The 18,449-nt window shown below is 66.1% G+C and overlaps 1 protein-coding gene across 1 annotated transcript in view; it reads right to left on the reverse strand.

Annotated features, from left to right (window-relative positions):
* Positions 1-424: 424 nt before the first annotated feature.
* Positions 425-18,449, reverse strand: part of LGR6 (leucine rich repeat containing G protein-coupled receptor 6) — a gene marked incomplete at both ends in the record, with an annotated part of 100,266 nt that continues 82,241 nt past the window's right edge. Inside the window, 10 exons of the mRNA XM_082647204.1 lie at positions 425-1,680; positions 4,503-4,583; positions 7,754-7,914; positions 8,673-8,798; positions 9,979-10,050; positions 10,790-10,861; positions 11,754-11,819; positions 12,663-12,734; positions 13,633-13,701; positions 14,571-14,642. Of these exons, the coding sequence (XP_082503330.1) occupies positions 425-1,680; positions 4,503-4,583; positions 7,754-7,914; positions 8,673-8,798; positions 9,979-10,050; positions 10,790-10,861; positions 11,754-11,819; positions 12,663-12,734; positions 13,633-13,701; positions 14,571-14,642 (2,047 nt within the window). The remainder of the gene's footprint in view (positions 1,681-4,502; positions 4,584-7,753; positions 7,915-8,672; positions 8,799-9,978; positions 10,051-10,789; positions 10,862-11,753; positions 11,820-12,662; positions 12,735-13,632; positions 13,702-14,570; positions 14,643-18,449) is intronic.

Consider the following 18,449-nt stretch of genomic DNA (forward strand, 5'->3'; position numbering starts at 1 on the left):
TTTTCAGAAACTTGTTTTCACAGGAGTCTTTTGAGCGGCATATTCAGGACCAGCAGGGCACAGAGCACGTGTGCATCCAGTCCCGGAGCAAGGGGAGAAGCCCTGGCGGCCCCTCCTTGGCCCCTGTGCGGTCCCCTGCCCGGCGCACCTGATCCTGGGCCACTCGGGCCCCCGCCCCCGTCACTGTCCTCTGCTCCCCTCATTTACCTTAAGCGGACAAACGTCCAGACCTCTGGTCCTCAGCCTCAGACGCGACAGGGAAGAGGCCAGAGCAGGGCCGAGGGGAACCCAGGCCAAGTACACACGGTGGTGGCCTGGGAGAGCGCGGGCCGGGGGCGGGGCCATCTGGTGGGGTTTATTTTACAAGCAGCGTCCTTCACGGAGGGGGCGGGAGGGGAGGGGCGTAGGGGAACGGAGAGGACGTTTACAAGTGTGAGGCGGAGGCAGAGCCAGACGCCTGGAAGGCCCCGGCCCCCGCCCGGCCCGGCCCCGCTGGCACGGCCCCCTCGGCCCCCCGCGGCTGTCCGCCGTCCACGGCGGGTGGCCGGTTCCCAAAGCGGGTTCCCTCTGGCTCCGCAAAGTGGCTGCCCTCCGGCCGGGAGACCCCGGGCTGCTGGCAGGGGGCGAGGGTCACGGAGGTGAAGCCGTAGGTCTCCAGCCCGGGGGGCCGGCCCGCCTCGGAGGCCTCCAGGATGAACTCCACGTCCGAGAAGGCCACCAAGGCCTGGGTGGAGTCGCAGGAGCTCGGCTCCAGCTGGCCGGCGGCCGCCAGGGCAAGAGGCCCCGGGACCCCCAGGCAGGGCCGCAGCCGCCGCAGGTCCTCCCGGAAGTGGGGGCTGAAGAGCAGGTAGAGCAGGGGGTTGAGGCAGGCGGGCAGGGGCAGCGCCAGAAGCAGCACGGACTTGACGGCCTCGGGGGTGACGGGGACGAGGCCCAGCGCGGACGCCAGGCTCAGGAAGGCCACGGGGCAGTAGAGGAGCCCGTCAGCGAAGGTGAGACGGGCCACGTGGCGCACGGCGGCGCAGTCCCACACGGCCTCCAGCTCGGCCCCGGGCAGCTCGCAGGACAGCCTGACGTAGGCTGCGGCCACTGCCAGGAAGCAGGAGGCGTTCAGCATCGCCAGCGCCGCGGCGAAGCCCAGAGCGGCCGGCCGGCCATCGGGCGGGGCGTACGGCAGGCAGAGCGGGGAGGCCCCGTACTCACCCACGGAGGCCAGTGGCAGGGCGGCCGCCAGCCCCGCCAGCGCCAGGCAGCCCAGGGCCCCCGCGTGCAAGCTGCCCGGGGCCGGCGCCTTCCCACGGGCCCGCACGCAGGCCACGGCCACGCTGCAGTGCACGGCGGCCAGGGTCAGCAGCAGCATGGAGGCCTCGGAGCCCAGCACGGCCAGGAAGCCCACGGCCCGGCAGCCCGGGCCCGACTCCCAGCGGGCGCCATACTCCGCGAACCGGCCGAAGGTCAGCGCGTCCACCGAGGCGAGAAGGCCGCAGGAGAGGCCGGTCAAGGTGTTGGCCCCTGCGATGGCCCCCACCACGAACTTGAATGGGGGCAGGGGGCCGGGCCCGGCTGCGGACAGGCTCAGCAGCACCAGCCCGTTGCAGAGCACGGAGAGCAGCACGGCGGCCCACACGGCCAGGCGGACGCCCCAGCTCTCGAAGAGGTGCTCGCAGGGCTTGAAGGGGCCTGCGGGAGAGAGGACCACGCTCTAGCCTGGGGCCGCGGGGCGGACATGGCCTCATCCATCTGCAGGGCAGCCCTGCAGGCCACCAGGAGTCTCAGGGCTCCTGGTGGGTCTGGGAGAGGAGCAGAGGGGACACAGAAGGAGGGCTTCCTCCACGAGCTGCAGGGGGTGGACGCCAGCCCAGGACACGGAGGCACAGACACGTGAGAAACGCACACGCGGTACAGACTAAGGCAGCACGGACCAGCCTTGGGGAAACATCAGGCAGAGGAGCCCTCCCCACGGAGCAGCGTCCAGAGCAAGGAAGAGACAGGCTGGCCTGGAGGAGCGGCCAGGGCAGCAGCCCTAGGGACAGGCTGGGGCCAACCCGCAGAGCGGCACCCAGGACCCTGCCTCGAGGAGCCTGGCCAGGTGGGCTCTCCCTGGTTCCTCGGCCACATTTAATGCTCACGACTGGGTCAGTGTTGGGGGCAAAGCCTACTGAGAACATCAGAGGGCAGGTGGCCCCTGGGGTTTTCCCGTCTGGTTCTGCACTGGATGGCGGACAGCCTGGCGCTGTCCATCTCTCTCCCCAGGCCCTGTCCTCAAACCACCTTGTAACTTTGGACCTCTGTTCCTTCATCCATCCTGGCCTGGACTCCTGTTCTTCCATGTGCTGCTAGGCGGCCTGGGCACTTGAGAGGATTTGTGACAGCTCTTTTTTAAACACTTTTTTTTTCTGATTACCAAATAATAGATGTCAGTGGTAGAAAAATTGGAAAATGTAACGTGGATTGAAACTGCTTATGATCGCTCCTCAGAGAAACTCATCATTTTGCCATGTTTTCTATCAGTTTTAAGAAATACATATATACATATAGATTTTTTTTAACTAAATTGGGACTTTACTGTAGATCGTTTCTCATTCTCTCTTTTTAAAAATTTATTTATTTGGCTGCGTTGGGTCTTCGTTGTGGTGCGCGAGCTTCTCATTGCGGTGGCTTCTCTTGTTGCGGAGCACGGGCTCTAGGTGCGCAGGTTTCAGTAGTTGTGGCTCGCGTGCTCTAGAGCGCAGGCACAGTAGTTGCAGCGCACGGGCTTAGTTGCTCCGCGGCACGTGGGATCTTCCCGGACGAGGGACTGAAGCCTTGTCGCCTGCATTGGCAGGTGGATTGTTAACCACTGCACCACCAGGGAAGTCCCATAGTTTCTTATTCTCTTTTTTAAGTTAAAGTTTTATCATGCACACTTTCCCATATTGTTACATTACTGAAAAACACGTTTTAGGTGTCTGTGCAGTGAATATGGGCACACCGGAATTTATTTGGCCATTTGTATGTGCTATTGTAAAAGTGAGTGCAAGTTGGATTTTGTCTTTTGGAGCTTCCCCTTTTACATCATCGCTGCTGATCACCGGTTTTCAGAGGCCGCGTGAACACGCACCTGCGCCTCCAGGTGCGCTGGTGCGCTTGTCGCTGCGGGCACTAGAGGGCGCGCTACAGCCGCGAAGCGCGGGGCGCGTGTGCTGCGGGGCCTGGGCGGGGCTGGAGAGCCGGTGAGAGGGACGCTATCCGCTGCCTTCCACTCGTCCGACGCTTCCCGGCCCGGCTCCCGTGGCCGCTGCTGCCTCCGGGGTGGCCTGGGGCTTCACGCTAAACACAGAGGCTGGGCTGGACCAAAGGGGAATTTTCTTTGTTTCCTGACAGCAAGATGGATTTAGCGGAGACTGAAGGAGGCTTCCTCAGCCGTTAAGGAGCGGACAGTGCTGGAAGGAGCCCCCAGGGACACCTGGTGTTTTACGCCCGGGAGAGCTTTACCTACGAGAGGCGGCACCCCTCCTGGGATGGAGTGGGGAGGGATGCAGAAGGGGGCCTTGCAGGGTGCTGCCCTGCTCGAACTCTGCGGGTCTCAGACGAGCCAGCCCCGCACCCGCCGCCTGAGCAGTGGGGTCTCTTCGCTGAGAGAAAGTTCCTCCTGGCTGTATCACCTCTGGCGACTCGTAAATGTCGCTTTGACTCCCCTCCCCTCCCCCGCTCCCGCTGCCCCCAAGCAGCCACCGAAGGGGGGCGACAGCCCCTTCCCCGGGAATGACAGAAGAGGCTGAACTCGTGGAAGAGCGGGGGCTCCTGCAGCGGAGCAGGACGCTGTGGTCCTCCCCACACCCATGTCCTCCGCCTGCCTCTTGTCGCTTTTAACCAAAGAGTAAGTTTAATTAGAGAAGTGAGAAAATGCAGAAGCAAAGGAAAGAGTCAAAGGACTAAATAATAATAGTCATTGAGCAAAGTCAAGGGCCTTCAGTCCGTCCTCAGGGCTGTAGATAATATTCTGAGCCACGTCCTTTGAGCTGTTTTATAGATGCTGAAACCCGCCCCCGCCAGCTGGAAGAAGTTAACTACATGATGACCAGGCTGTAGCCATGACCTAAGCTGCCACAGTTCTGAGAACCGGCCTGAAGAAATGGGGACAAACCGACCCTGGAACTGAAGCCTAACTGTACTTAAAACAATCAAGATGACGCTGATCAGACCACCGATGACCAGTTTCAAGATGACCGTCAGAGCTGACTGTGCTGTCTCTGCATGTAGCCCCCTCCCTCTGCCTGTACATCCCTGAAACTCCCCCGTAAAAGCTCTTGGCCACTGATTGTCGGTGGGGGGAGTCGGCCGTTGGACATGAGTCCACCCTCCCCCTCCCAGGTTGCCAGCCTCCAAAGTAAAGCAAACTTTCCTTTCCACCGACCTTGTCTCTCGAGTATTGGCTTTCAAAAGGCGAGCAGCTGGACCCCACTTTCCGTAACGCTCCTTCCCCAGTCCCTGCCCTCCCCACCCCGAGGCACCCCTCTCACCTGGAACAGGGCTGCACTGGACAGTGGGGTGCGGCCTGGGGTCCTCCACCTCCAGCTGGAGCTCGTCTGGGTCCACATCATCTGAGGGGAGACCAGAAACTGGCTCAGACCCTGGTCTTGGTGTGGGTCAAGCCCCACCTTTCTCCAAAACCCCACCCCTCTGAGATGTTGTCCCGACTCGTCTGCTGGGCACGGGGCCTCCCTGCGGCCCTGCACAGGTGTGTCTACCCTCGGGGGCAAACCTCTGGTCAGCTCCCTGTTATCCGCCTGTGGGCCTCAGACACCGAGTGCCCCCATGTCCTCCCGGGCGGCTGCACAGAGTCAGGGGAGGCTGCCCTGCTGGTGGGGGCCCTCCACACGGGCCAGCCCACCACTGTGACCCCGTGTCCGGCTGGGAGCCCTGCACACTGCAAAGGACAGAGCAGCGAGCGGGATGCGCTCGGAGGAGGTGGACCAGGGACGGTGACGACAGCCGAGCTGCTGAGAGTGTTGGACTCGGAAAAGGCAGGGTGAGGGGAGGAAGGCCGTCCTCAAAGAGCTGCCGGCCTGCAGGCATCACTACACCCCGACGTGCTGATGGTCCCAGGCAGCAGAACCAGCATCAACAGACGCGTCACAGAAGGAGGCAAATCATGATCCAGAGGGAGAAGTTCTGGTTCTTCCTACACAAAGAAGCTCCCACCATCAGAGGTCACGTGTGCTGACCACAGAACCCTGTTGCTGGGCGTTGGGCACAGGCGGGGGGCGTGTGGGGTGGACGAGACGCGGCCCTGCTGTCGAGGAGCCGTGGGCACGCACGCTGCCCCCACGAGGAGGTCACCTGGCGCCAGGGCTGGGGCTCCCCCAGCTCTCATCCTCCAGGCCCCGCGCCTACGGAGTCCTCACCGACCCTCCCCACAGCTGCAGGAGGCAGGCAGCCACAGGCATCATCGGACACGTGAGGAAAGCGAAGACCTTGCCTTGGGTCTCACAGCCAGTGAGCGACAGAGCGGAAGTCAGACCGAGCCTCGCTGGGCCGCAGAGCCAAGGTGGGGGGACGGGGAGACGGTTGGGGGAGCTTTACAGATGCACACGGTGTGCGTAACTGGAGAGACTGGAGCAGGAAGTCTCCAGTGTGAGAAGGCGCTTCTCTACTGTGTTAGCAGGTGGACTAGATCATCTTTAACCACCCTTCCAATTCTAAGTCTAGGCTCTGCGATTCTGTTCGTCTGAGAAAGGCAAATCCCTTGTTAAAGAAACTCCAAAACGTGATTGAATCAAATGGCATTATTTTCCTTATTCGCTCTTGTGCTGTTCCTTAAACCAGGGCCTGCAATCTCCACGGGGGTGGACATCTCAGGGCCCAGAAATTCTTTAAGGATATTGAAATGATAAATGATAACTAAACCAGTTTATAGTTTATAAAGACGAAACTCTCTTTTGCAGCGATAATTCAGCATTGGAAGATCCCCCTCGAGGCTTGCGGGATCTTAGTTCCCCGACCAGGGATTGAACCCCGGCAGTGAGCGTGCAGAGTCCTAACCACGGGACCGCCAGGGAGTTCCTGGAAAGTTTCTGGAGTTGGGTTGGGGTAGGCGGGGGAAACTGCCTCTCCTGGAAGGTTAGGGAGCCGGGCCAGTGGGCTCTCCACCGTGTACAGGCCAGGCCCAGGCAGGCGACCGTTTGTCACACTTGTCCCCGCCTTCAGCTCACATGCCTGCTTCCTGTGTGGAGCCTTCCTCCCACTTAAAGGGTAAACAGCTCAGTTGGGAGCTTTCCCTGGAGGCAGGGAGGCCCTGTGGAGCTGCCCATGGCCTGGGCACTGCTGGGTGGGCAGGGGGCCGGGCTGTGCCCACAGCCTAGCATGCCATCCCTCGCCACCTTTCCTGCTCTGCAGAACGGAGCTCAGCAGTGCCTGGAAATCAAAATGCACGGACGAGGTGCAAGAGCTGAGGCCCGTGGACTCCGTCTGAGGCTGCAAGGTCACAGCCAAAGTGCTAAGGACCGCTCTTCACCGAGGGGGTGTGGGATGTGGCTGTAGCCGCGGCCCTGGCCCCCTCCTAGGCTCAGCAGCTCCTCAGGAAGTGGGGCCCGGCCCCGGTGCCGTTATGGCAATGGCCGCCCACCAGCCCGATGCCCTGTGGTTCTCCCAGACTCTGGCCTGGTGGAGTTTCACGTTCAGGAAGGAAGGGTTCCACTCCTATCCATGCGGAGTGGACGGCAGACACCCAGACCGCCCCAGGGAAGCTGCTGCCCCTGCCGGGCCTCACACTCTCCCGGGAGGGCTCCAGTCCCCTTCGCCTGCCCACGGCGGCCTCCCGGGCTCCCAGCTACACTCCTGCGTGTCCGGCCAGAGGCCCCTCCCTGAGTAGCCACCGTGGACGGAGGGCACACGCGTCTGTCTGCGGGATCTTCAATGCTCCCGACGGCCTGTGGGGCGCGAACGCCGCTCCCAGCTTACGGATAAGAAACGGAGGCTCCCAAGGCCTTGTCCGTGGTGACCTGACCCGTGAGTGGTCTGGAGGAGTTAGAACCTGGGTCCGTCTACACTGGCGTGAATGTTCTTACGTGTTTAGATCTGATCTTTCTGTTTAGCTTCTGCACTGACACATTGTGAAGAGAGAGTTAGAGACTGAAGGGAAACCCCCGAGTCGGGGCCCTTTCCCCTCCCTCCTAATTCTGCTTGTGCTCTGCAACAGGGGGCAGGCCATGAAGACCATCTCTCTGCCCTTCACCAGAGACCCCAGCCCGTAGGTGTCCCCTCTGGCCTCCCCGAGAGGCCCCCGGGCGCCAGGGCCTCTGAAGCCCCTGGTGAGACAGCGGGGCAGACGGTGGGGGCAGCAGTGACCCCCCAGCTGCTCCTTTTGGCTCTGAGACACGGCGTGAAAGGACTCTTTTCCAGAAGCAGGTTTAATTGATTTAGCCTGACCCCGCCTGGCTCGGGCTGATTGGAAAGCGCTGTCTGCTCTGAGGACGCCCGCTGCAGGGCTCGCGTGGCGGGGCGCGGGGTGCCGTGGAGGAGCTGCGGCCCACCAGGACAGGGCTGTCACGTGAGCCACGGCCTGGGGCGCGCCCTGGGGGCCACAGAGGGCTTGGCAGGTGGGAGGCATGCCTGCCGTCAAGGTCAGCGCCGCCCTTGTGTCCCCGGGGCCTGGAGGACAGGCGTGAACAGGGGCCGCCCCTCCCTGGGCCCCCAGCAGCCCCTGCCGGCTCCCCTCGGGGTCCTGCGCCTCCTCCCTCCCGGCCCCCCCACGGCCCCCCGGGTCACTCACAGTGGCTCTCGGCTGCGTCGGCAGGGAGGCCCAGGGGCCTTTTGGGAGCATCGTGGTCGTCAGGGTGAGGGCCCTGGGGCGTCTGTCGGCCCAAGGCCTTGAAGACGCCACGGCACACGCCGTAGGAACAGCACTGGTAGGCGTAGGGCACCTCCAGGGCCCTGGGGGGGGGGGGCGGGACACAGCCACCTTAGCCACGGCCGGGGCTCCGGCAGCCCGCAGCCGCCCACTGCCCCCGAGTGCCCTGCTGGTGGCCTCCCGGGCTTCTTCCTCAGGCCCGCAGCCGCCCTCTGCCCCCCAGCGCTCTGAGTGCCGTCCAGCCTCGTCCTCCCCCATCTACAGGCCTGAGCCAGGCTCCGACGGGGAGCAGCTGGGCCACGCAGCCTGAGAGCTCCGCCCCTCCGGGCGGCCCTCCTCTTCCGCTAGCGAGGAGACAGGGCTCTCCTGGCCCGTCTTCACCCTCGCTCTCCGCGAGGCCTGCGCCCCGCGCCTCTGGGCACGTCAGAGCTGGGTTGGCGCCCTGCGGGTGAGGCCGGACCCCCATTGCTTTGCAGCAGAGCGTGGGCCACATGGGCCGAAGGAGGCCTGGGGTCCTCGGCACCAGCAAGGGCTGAGCGGCTGTTTTCTACTTATCAGCACCCTGGGCTCGGCCCTGATTCCAGGCCCGGAAGCTGCCCAAGCAGGCGGGGGGCCTTCACACCATCTTAGCTCTGTCCTCGCCGGGGTCCCCCAGGGCTGGGACTGGGAGAGGGAAACGCTACGCGGGGATGAGGGGGAAGGGGCCCTCCCCACTCAGGCTGGCCAGACCCTGGGCCTCCAGGCTTTTCTCGGGGTGAGGCCCTGGGCTCTCTCCTGTCCCTCCCGGCCTGGCCACTGCCCTGAGGCAGACCTCTGTAGGTGTGGGGACAGGAAGCCTCACCTCAGTCTGGGGAAGCTGTCCTTGGGGAAGGCCTGGGACAGAGCCCAGTTCCCTTTGAGCTTCAGATGCACCAGGCCCCCAAGCCCGGCCAGGGGCAGTGTGGTCAGCTGGTTGTCCGTCAGGTCCCTAGGACAGTGGATGGTCAGGGTCACTGGCAGTCAGGGGGTGGCTGGAGGCAGACTGTGCTGAAGGCGTGGCCAGTGTGCCCGGGATGGGAGCCAGAGGAGACGAGGGAAGGAAGGCTCGGAGGAAGGAGCACGGATGCCGGGCAGAGGTGGCAGGGTTGCCAGAGCTCCGTCGTCCCCCACTCGTGGGACCTCGGGGGCCGACTACACGGGGCTGTTGGAGGTGACGCCACGCCGTCCCAGCTCCTGGGTAACACAGCCGCTCGGCCACAGCTGCTGGGCCCCGTCTGAGTCCCACCGGAGTCCCTGTCCAGCCCACCAGGGCATCCGCCTGCTGTGCCGGCCCCCGGCCCCCTGCTCTTCTGAGGACGCGGAGGCCAGAGCTGGGACTGAACAGCGCGGCTGTCTGGCCGCACGCAGGGGTTCGGTCGCCCGTTCTGTTTCAGGGCCAGCTTAGTAGCCAGAGGTGAAGATGTGCATGGCTCCCCCTGGAGAAATATCAGAAGAAGCCAGGCCTCCAAACCAGACAGCGCGGCCACAGACCGGCAGCGTGGAAACGGCCTGGGCTGGACGTCAGGGAACCGGGCCCCGTCACCAGCTCCCCGTGAAGCCGAGGCGTGTCGCAGGTCTGCCCGAGCCTCAGCGGCCTCATCTTTCAAAGGGATAAAAATACCCATCCGACCGCTGTGGCGGGAGCAGAGCGAACAGGCGGGAAGCAGCGGTGAGAGTGTGGCCTGAGCCCAGAGAGCAGGGCTGTGAGCGCCGGGGTCCCGGCCCCTTGAGTGAGCACCACCTCCGCAGGCCGGGGAGCACCTGAGAGGCGAGGGGCAGGGCTGCACGGCCTCCGGCAGACGAGCCTTCAGGACACAGTGGAGAACACGCACCCCTGTGCGCGGTGGCCCCACACGCTCCCCGTTCCCGCCCCGGTGGCTTCGGGGCCTGGCTGCCCGGGGGCTGAGGCTGCGCGTGGCGCCGCAGAGCTCGTAGGGGTGGCTCCGGCTCATCAGGTCCCACGTCTGTCCAGGGGGCTGGGAACGCGGTTAGGCTGCAGCCACGTCCCCAGCACGTGTGGCCGACACCCACGCGTGTCCCACCCCAGGCCGGGCCCTCCTGCCCCCGCTGGGCAGCCCACAGGCCCACGGTGCTCCAGCTCCCAGGAGGAGAGGGCAGTGGACACTCACAGCTTGACCAGGGAGCGCAGGGTCGCGAAGGCCTCGGGGTGGATGGACCGGATGGCGTTCCAGCTCAGGTCCCTACGGACAGAGGACGTGACAGGAGGGTACAGTGACACATGGAGGACCCGTCGTTCTTACCCTGGGTCACCGACACATGTGCCATGGTGTGGGCATGCAGGGAGGCTGCCCGGTGGGGGTCCTCACGGGGTGCAGGCGTGCAGGGAGGGGCCCCACTGGGGATCCTCATGGGGCGCAGGCGTGCAGGGAGAGCCCCCCGGGTGCTGGGGTTCCCTACGGGGTGCAGGCATGCAGGGAGGGCCCCCCGGGTGCTGGGGTTCCCCATGGGGTGCAGGCGTGCAGGGAGGGCCCCCCAGGTGCAGGGTCCTCATGGGGTGCAGGCATGCAGGGAGGGCCCCCCGGGTGCTGGGGGTCCCCACAGGGTGCAGGCATGCAGGGAGGGCCCGCCGGGTGCTGGGGTTCCCCATGGGGTGCAGGCGTGCACGGAGGGCCCCCCAGGTGCAGGGTCCTAACGGGGTGCAGGTGTGCAGGGAGGGCCCCCCCGGGTGCTGGGGGTCCTCACAGGGTGCAGGAGTGCAGGGAGGGCCCCCCCATGTGCAGGGTCCTCACGGAGTGCAGGCGTGCAGGGAGGGCCCCCCAGGTGCTGGGGGTCCCCACGGGGCGCAGGCGTGCAGGGAGGGCCCCCCTGGGTGCTGGGGGTCCCCACGGGGTCCAGGCGTGCAGGGAGGGGCCCCTGGGTGCTGGGGGTCCTCACGGGGCGCAGGCGTGCAGGGAGGGCCCCCCTACCCTAGGTACTCACAGGGCCTGCAGGGAGGTCAGCTGGTGGAAGGTGTCAGCTCTGATTTCCCAGATGCGGTTGTGCTGGAGGCCACTAGGGCAGCGAGAGAGGCTGATGAGCCCAGAGGCCCAGACACTGCCCCCAACCCCGACCCCACCACTGGGAGGAAGAAAGGACCCAGCCCGCAGAATCACCAGAATTAAAGGGAGCATGGGGGACGTGGCTGCCTTGGGTAAGTGGTCAGGAGACAAAGCTACAAAGCCGTCCCTGTGGCCCCAAAGGGAGTGGGCTTCCAGGGCTCCCACTGGCCCTGGCTCCCAGCCCAGCTGGCCTCACTCCTCGGGTCCTCCAGACCCTAGTCCAGCAGCAGAATGCAGCCCAGCCCCTGGCGGCCCCAGACGGGCCCAAGCTGGGAGGCAGAGCTCAACAGACTGGCGTCTGAGTGGGAGATGGACCCTGGGCCTCGGCAAAGGTGCAGACCCTCCTTCCTTCAGTGTCAAGGCACCAGGACAGGCCCTCACGTCCCCGACCCTGCCTGGTCCCGCGGCCCAGACATGGAGGGCCAGAGGCCCTGTCATTTGGGGACGCAGGAGCTGGGTGAAGGGAGCTCGGAGAATCTGTGAAGTGGTTTCGGTCCCCGTGGAACCTGCAGCCCAGGTTTCCCTCCCGGACACGATTGTGCACGTGCGTGTGCGCTTATGGAAACCGAGAGCCTGGGTACTTCCAGTCCCCCACGGCCACCCCACGTCCAGCCCACCTGCCCCTCCGCTGGCCCTAATCACTGTCACGTTTCCTGCTGCCTTGACCCCCAAGGAGCCGCCTCGAGACCCCTTTTGGGCACCATCTCATGGGCTGTCACTGCGAGTCATGGCCTGTCCCGGCCTCTGCCGAGCTCCCAGCCCTGACCTCAGGGTCAGCAAGCCCAGGGCGGGGAAGGTCAGAGTGCTTGCTGACCCCGCCCTCAGGCCCAGTGCCCCACACTCACATTTCCTCCAGCTTCTGACACCCGTGCAGGCTGGGCAGCCCCTCGATCTGGTTGTGAGACAGCTCCCTGGGGAGAGGGGGCCGGGCTGGTGAGGGGAGCTGGGCCTCAGGGACACGGCTGTGGACCTCCTCACCCCGGGCACTTCCCTCCAGCTCCCTGCTGGGCCCCTCCCCTCTGCGGGGCCCGGATGGGGCCGCCTCATCCATGTGAAGGCCCAGGGGACCCTGGGAGGGCCCCGGGGGTCAGGAAGCAGGAGGTGAGAGGCGCACAACAAGGCCACACTAGGACGAGCCAGCTGGCCGAGGCTACCCAGGCGGTACCACTGTCACAGTACGGAGCCAACGCCCCTAGGGATCCCCTGGCCCAAGCCCCCATCCAGCTGAGGCACAGAGGGGACAGGACGTGCCCACGGACACACAGCCTGTCGGTGGCAGGCTAGACACCCGTCCAGGGCTGGTCGTGCACATCTTGAGCCAGGGGCTGTGGTCCGTGGTGAGCACCTCAGACCCGAGTGAGACTCAGGGGAGAGGAAACTCCCTGCTCCTCACGGGACACGTAAGGTCCTCTGTGGTCCCTGTGTAGACTCGGGTAGCCTATTAGAGCCACTCTGGGGGGACCTACGATGTGCCGGGCGCTTCCAACCCTCCTAAATGAGCCCACGTTTTGCAGATGAGAAACCGGAGCTCAGAGACACAAAGCGGGAGCTGGGGTCCACCGGCCGGAAGCGGCAGAGCTCGGCCTCAGCCCCGGCCCTGACTTCGAAGACCGAGGCTTTTCCCCGAATGGGAGAGGGCAGCCCAGTCCCTCTCGGGCAGGTCTCAGCCCAGGCTGCCTCTCTCCAGGAAGAGAGTGGCGAGGGGACGGAGCCCAGGGGGGCCTTGCTGGTGGGAGGGCGCGGGAGGCACTCACAGGACACGGAGCCCGGGCAGCTGCTGGCACATCCCCGGGGGCAGCCGCCGGAGGCCCGCACGGGTCAGGGTCCTGCGGGGAGAACGGAGCGGGGCTGGCACCGACCCGGGCCCTGCCGTCCCCGGCCCCTCCCCGTGCCTCCCCTCTGGCCTGACGCTGACGTGGGAGCACAGAGCTGACAAAAGACAAGTGGGGGGCACGGGGCGGGGGGCTGTGGGGAGAGAGAGGAGGAGGTGGGTTGGGGTGGACAGAGGGGCACGGCCGGGCACCGCCTGGCAGGCGGTCCTGCAGCCAGCCCCTCCCGCCCTCCCCTTCGTGTCCCCCCACGTCTCCTGGTGTCACCAGCAACACAGGGGCCGGACCCTGTTCTGCTCCCTGTAGGGGAGGGGGCCATGCGCAGGCCGTGGATGGAAACTCCAGCCCCAGTGGGGCCCTGGGAACCAAGCCCAGAGCCCGTGCCCTGTGCCTGGGGCAGAGAGGATGCCGGGGCATCCGGGGCGGGGCAGTGGGATGCGAGCAGGCTGCAGGGCGGCGGCCTCGGGACAGGGTGCTCTGGGGAGGGCGTGAGGCCGAGGTCACCCTCGGGGAACTACTACTTCCCTCGTGGAAGATCTTCCAGCTCTGGGTGTTCGCGGGACCCTTCTGTTCACTCTCTTACGGTGAATCGAGGGCCTGCTACGCTCTCCCCCCTCCCCCCAGGACAAAGCGGCAACCAGGAGGCACAGGAGGTGGCTGTCACAGCCCTCCTGCCGCTCCCGGGTCCTCCGTGCACCTCAGCTTGTGGTTAGGATCGCCGAGAAACCCCAGGCTGGGAAAGTGGGGGAGAGCAGCACCACCCCCCGAACCACCTGCCAGCCCGGTGGGAGCGGCCATGGGCCCCTCGCGGCCAGGCTAGAAGGCCAGATAACGGGGACCAGACTCTGGGGGCGACGGGGGGCGACGGGGGATTGGGGGGCCAGCGTCCACTCACAGGACCTCCAGACTGGTGGTGCCTTTGAGATCTGGGAACCCCTGGATGTCCGTGGCACCATTCAGAGATCTGGAGATAGAGCACCAGGTGCTGAAGGGGGTTCAGCCCTCAGGGACCCCCCCACACAGGGACCCCATCTTCTGGGGACACCGTCCTTCCCCGACCTCCCTCCGGTGACCCCAGTTGCTCAGGCCCTGGTGGGGGCTGGACGCCTAGCAGGGTCCAAGCTGCCATTTCCTAGGTCAGCTCCACCCAGCCTGGCCCGGACAGAGCCGGTCACCTGGCCCCCAGCCACCTGGCCACCCAGCCACCCAGGCCCAGTGCGCACAAAACACAGGCAGGGACTGTGGGACTCGCCCCGTTTGAAAGGCAACGGCTTGAGTGCTTCCGGAAAGGTGTTTGTCTGCTGGGGTTGCTCGTTGGAGCCGGGAAGCGGGTCTCCCCTAAGTGTCACCTGCCGGGGCTTCCCCCAGTGGTCACCCCACCTCGGGGGACCACGCAGGCCTGCACGCGACAGGAGCCCAGCAGGATGGGTGCCGCCGGATCCTGAGGAGGACCCTGGGCTCGGGCGTGAGCGGGAGAGCCTGGAGTCCAGCGATGAAACATACGCATGGCGCCAGCCTCAGGGGTGAGAGTGGGGCGCACAGGAAGGTGGAGCTTGCGCCCCAAAAGACTCGGGGGCGTCCCTGTGCTGCTGCGTGTAGAGCGCCACCTGCAGGAGGTTTTCTGAAGACGTTGCACTTGGGATGGGAATTGACAGAGCAGGAGCGACGAGGATGCCTTTGGGTGGCCGAGAGTCCCAGGGTGTGGCTCCGGGGGCCCCGGAGAACCAGAACCTTGTCGGGTTGTTGCTCCTTCAGCTATGTGAGCAGGACCCTGACTTGGCGGGACTGGCGGGCGGGGGTGGTGCCAGGGGGCAGGGGGAGGCACCAACTCACAGGGTGTGCAGCCTGGGCAGGTACTGGAACGCCGACCTCCCCACGAACTGGATCGGGTTGTCATAAAAGTGTCTGCAGGAAAGACACCAAAGCCCTTCATTCTCCCTCCCGGAGGCAGGTGTCTCCCTGCACCGAGGCAGGTGTCTCCCTCCCGGAGGCAGGTGTCTCCCTGCACCGAGGCAGGTGTCTCCCTCCCGGAGGCAGGTGTCTCCCTGCACCGAGGCAGGTGTCTCCCTGCACCGAGGCAGGTGTCTCCCTCCCGGAGGCAGGTGTCTCCCTGCACCGAGGCAGGTGTCTCCCTGCACCGAGGCAGGTGTCTCCCTCCCGGAGGCAGGTGTCTCCCTGCACCGAGGCAGGTGTCTCCCTCCCGGAGGCAGGTGTCTCCCTGCACCGAGGCAGGTGTCTCCCTCCCGGAGGCAGGTGTCTCCCTCCCGGAGGCAGGTGTCTCCCTGCACCGAGGCAGGTGTCTCCCTGCACCGAGGCAGGTGTCTCCCTCCCGGAGGCAGGTGTCTCCCTGCACCGAGGCAGGTGTCTCCCTGCACCGAGGCAGGTGTCTCCCTCCCGGAGGCAGGTGTCTCCCTGCACCGAGGCAGGTGTCTCCCTGCACCGAGGCAGGTGTCTCCCTCCCGGAGGCAGGTGTCTCCCTGCACCGAGGCAGGTGTCTCCCTCCCGGAGGCAGGTGTCTCCCTCCCGGAGGCAGGTGTCTCCCTGCACCGAGGCAGGTGTCTCCCTGCACCGAGGCAGGTGTCTCCCTCCCGGAGGCAGGTGTCTCCCTGCACCGAGGCAGGTGTCTCCCTGCACCGAGGCAGGTGTCTCCCTCCCGGAGGCAGGTGTCTCCCTGCACCGAGGCAGGTGTCTCCCTGCACCGAGGCAGGTGTCTCCCTCCCGGAGGCAGGTGTCTCCCTCCCGGAGGCAGGTGTCTCCCTGCACCGAGGCAGGTGTCTCCCTCCCGGAGGCAGGTGTCTCCCTGCACCGAGGCAGGTGTCTCCCTCCCGGAGGCAGGTGTCTCCCTCCCGGAGGCAGGTGTCTCCCTGCACCGAGGCAGGTGTCTCCCTCCCGGAGGCAGGTGTCTCCCTGCACCGAGGCAGGTGTCTCCCTCCCGGAGGCAGGTGTCTCCCTCCCGGAGGCAGGTGTCTCCCTCCCGGAGGCAGGTGTCTCCCTGCACCGAGGCAGGTGTCTCCCTCCCGGAGGCAGGTGTCTCCCTGCACCGAGGCAGGTGTCTCCCTCCCGGAGGCAGGTGTCTCCCTGCACCGAGGCAGGTGTCTCCCTGCACCGAGGCAGGTGTCTCCCTCCCGGAGGCAGGTGTCTCCCTGCACCGAGGCAGGTGTCTCCCTGCACCGAGGCAGGTGTCTCCCTCCCGGAGGCAGGTGTCTCCCTGCACCGAGGCAGGTGTCTCCCTGCACCGAGGCAGGTGTCTCCCTCCCGGAGGCAGGTGTCTCCCTGCACCGAGGCAGGTGTCTCCCTGCACCGAGGCAGGTGTCTCCCTCCCGGAGGCAGGTGTCTCCCTGCACCGAGGCAGGTGTCTCCCTCCCGGAGGCAGGTGTCTCCCTCCCGGAGGCAGGTGTCTCCCTGCACCGAGGCAGGTGTCTCCCTGCACCGAGGCAGGTGTCTCCCTCCCGGAGGCAGGTGTCTCCCTGCACCGAGGCAGGTGTCTCCCTCCCGGAGGCACCGAGGCAGGTGTCTCCCTGCACCGAGGCAGGTGTCTCCCTCCCGGAGGCAGGTGTCTCCCTGCACCGAGGCAGGTGTCTCCCTGCACCGAGGCAGGTGTCTCCCTCCCGGAGGCAGGTGTCTCCCTGCACCGAGGCAGGTGTCTCCCTGCACCGAGGCAGGTGTCTCCCTCCCGGAGGCAGGTGTCTCCCTGCACCGAGGCAGGTGTCTCCCTCCCGGAGGCAGGTGTCTCCCTGCACCGAGGCAGGTGTCTCCCTCCCGGAGGCAGGTGTCTCCCTCCCGGAGGCAGGTGTCTCCCTGCACCGAGGCAGGTGTCTCCCTCCCGGAGGCAGGTGTCTCCCTGCACCGAGGCAGGTGTCTCCCTGCACCGAGGCAGGTGTCTCCCTGCACCGAGGCAGGTGTCTCCCTCCCGGAGGCAGGTGTCTCCCTGCACCGAGGCAGGTGTCTCCCTGCACCGAGGCAGGTGTCTCCCTCCCGGAGGCAGGTGTCTCCCTGCACCGAGGCAGGTGTCTCCCTCCCGGAGGCAGGTGTCTCCCTCCCGGAGGCAGGTGTCTCCCTGCACCGAGGCAGGTGTCTCCCTGCACCGAGGCAGGTGTCTCCCTCCCGGAGGCAGGTGTCTCCCTGCACCGAGGCAGGTGTCTCCCTGCACCGAGGCAGGTGTCTCCCTCCCGGAGGCAGGTGTCTCCCTGCACCGAGGCAGGTGTCTCCCTGCACCGAGGCAGGTGTCTCCCTCCCGGAGGCAGGTGTCTCCCTCCCGGAGGCAGGTGTCTCCCTGCACCGAGGCAGGTGTCTCCCTCCCGGAGGCAGGTGTCTCCCTGCACCGAGGCAGGTGTCTCCCTCCCGGAGGCAGGTGTCTCCCTCCCGGAGGCAGGTGTCTCCCTGCACCGAGGCAGGTGTCTCCCTCCCGGAGGCAGGTGTCTCCCTGCACCGAGGCAGGTGTCTCCCTCCCGGAGGCAGGTGTCTCCCTCCCGGAGGCAGGTGTCTCCCTCCCGGAGGCAGGTGTCTCCCTGCACCGAGGCAGGTGTCTCCCTCCCGGAGGCAGGTGTCTCCCTGCACCGAGGCAGGTGTCTCCCTCCCGGAGGCAGGTGTCTCCCTCCCGGAGGCAGGTGTCTCCCTGCACCGAGGCAGGTGTCTCCCTCCCGGAGGCAGGTGTCTCCCTGCACCGAGGCAGGTGTCTCCCTGCACCGAGGCAGGTGTCTCCCTGCACCGAGGCAGGTGTCTCCCTCCCGGAGGCAGGTGTCTCCCTGCACCGAGGCAGGTGTCTCCCTGCACCGAGGCAGGTGTCTCCCTCCCGGAGGCAGGTGTCTCCCTGCACCGAGGCAGGTGTCTCCCTGCACCGAGGCAGGTGTCTCCCTCCCGGAGGCAGGTGTCTCCCTGCACCGAGGCAGGTGTCTCCCTCCCGGAGGCAGGTGTCTCCCTCCCGGAGGCAGGTGTCTCCCTGCACCGAGGCAGGTGTCTCCCTGCACCGAGGCAGGTGTCTCCCTCCCGGAGGCAGGTGTCTCCCTGCACCGAGGCAGGTGTCTCCCTCCCGGAGGCACCGAGGCAGGTGTCTCCCTGCACCGAGGCAGGTGTCTCCCTCCCGGAGGCAGGTGTCTCCCTGCACCGAGGCAGGTGTCTCCCTGCACCGAGGCAGGTGTCTCCCTCCCGGAGGCAGGTGTCTCCCTGCACCGAGGCAGGTGTCTCCCTGCACCGAGGCAGGTGTCTCCCTCCCGGAGGCAGGTGTCTCCCTGCACCGAGGCAGGTGTCTCCCTCCCGGAGGCAGGTGTCTCCCTGCATCGAGGCAGGTGTCTCCCTCCCGGAGGCAGGTGTCTCCCTCCCGGAGGCAGGTGTCTCCCTCCCGGAGGCAGGTGTCTCCCTGCACCGAGGCAGGTGTCTCCCTCCCGGAGGCAGGTGTCTCCCTGCACCGAGGCAGGTGTCTCCCTCCCGGAGGCAGGTGTCTCCCTGCACCGAGGCAGGTGTCTCCCTGCACCGAGGCAGGTGTCTCCCTCCCGGAGGCAGGTGTCTCCCTGCACCGAGGCAGGTGTCTCCCTGCACCGAGGCAGGTGTCTCCCTGCACCGAGGCAGGTGTCTCCCTCCCGGAGGCAGGTGTCTCCCTGCACCGAGGCAGGTGTCTCCCTGCACCGAGGCAGGTGTCTCCCTCCCGGAGGCAGGTGTCTCCCTGCACCGAGGCAGGTGTCTCCCTGCACCGAGGCAGGTGTCTCCCTCCCGGAG

Source organism: Grampus griseus (assembly GCF_964374135.1).
Source record: "Grampus griseus genome assembly, chromosome: 1".
Lineage (NCBI taxonomy): Eukaryota > Metazoa > Chordata > Mammalia > Artiodactyla > Delphinidae > Grampus > Grampus griseus.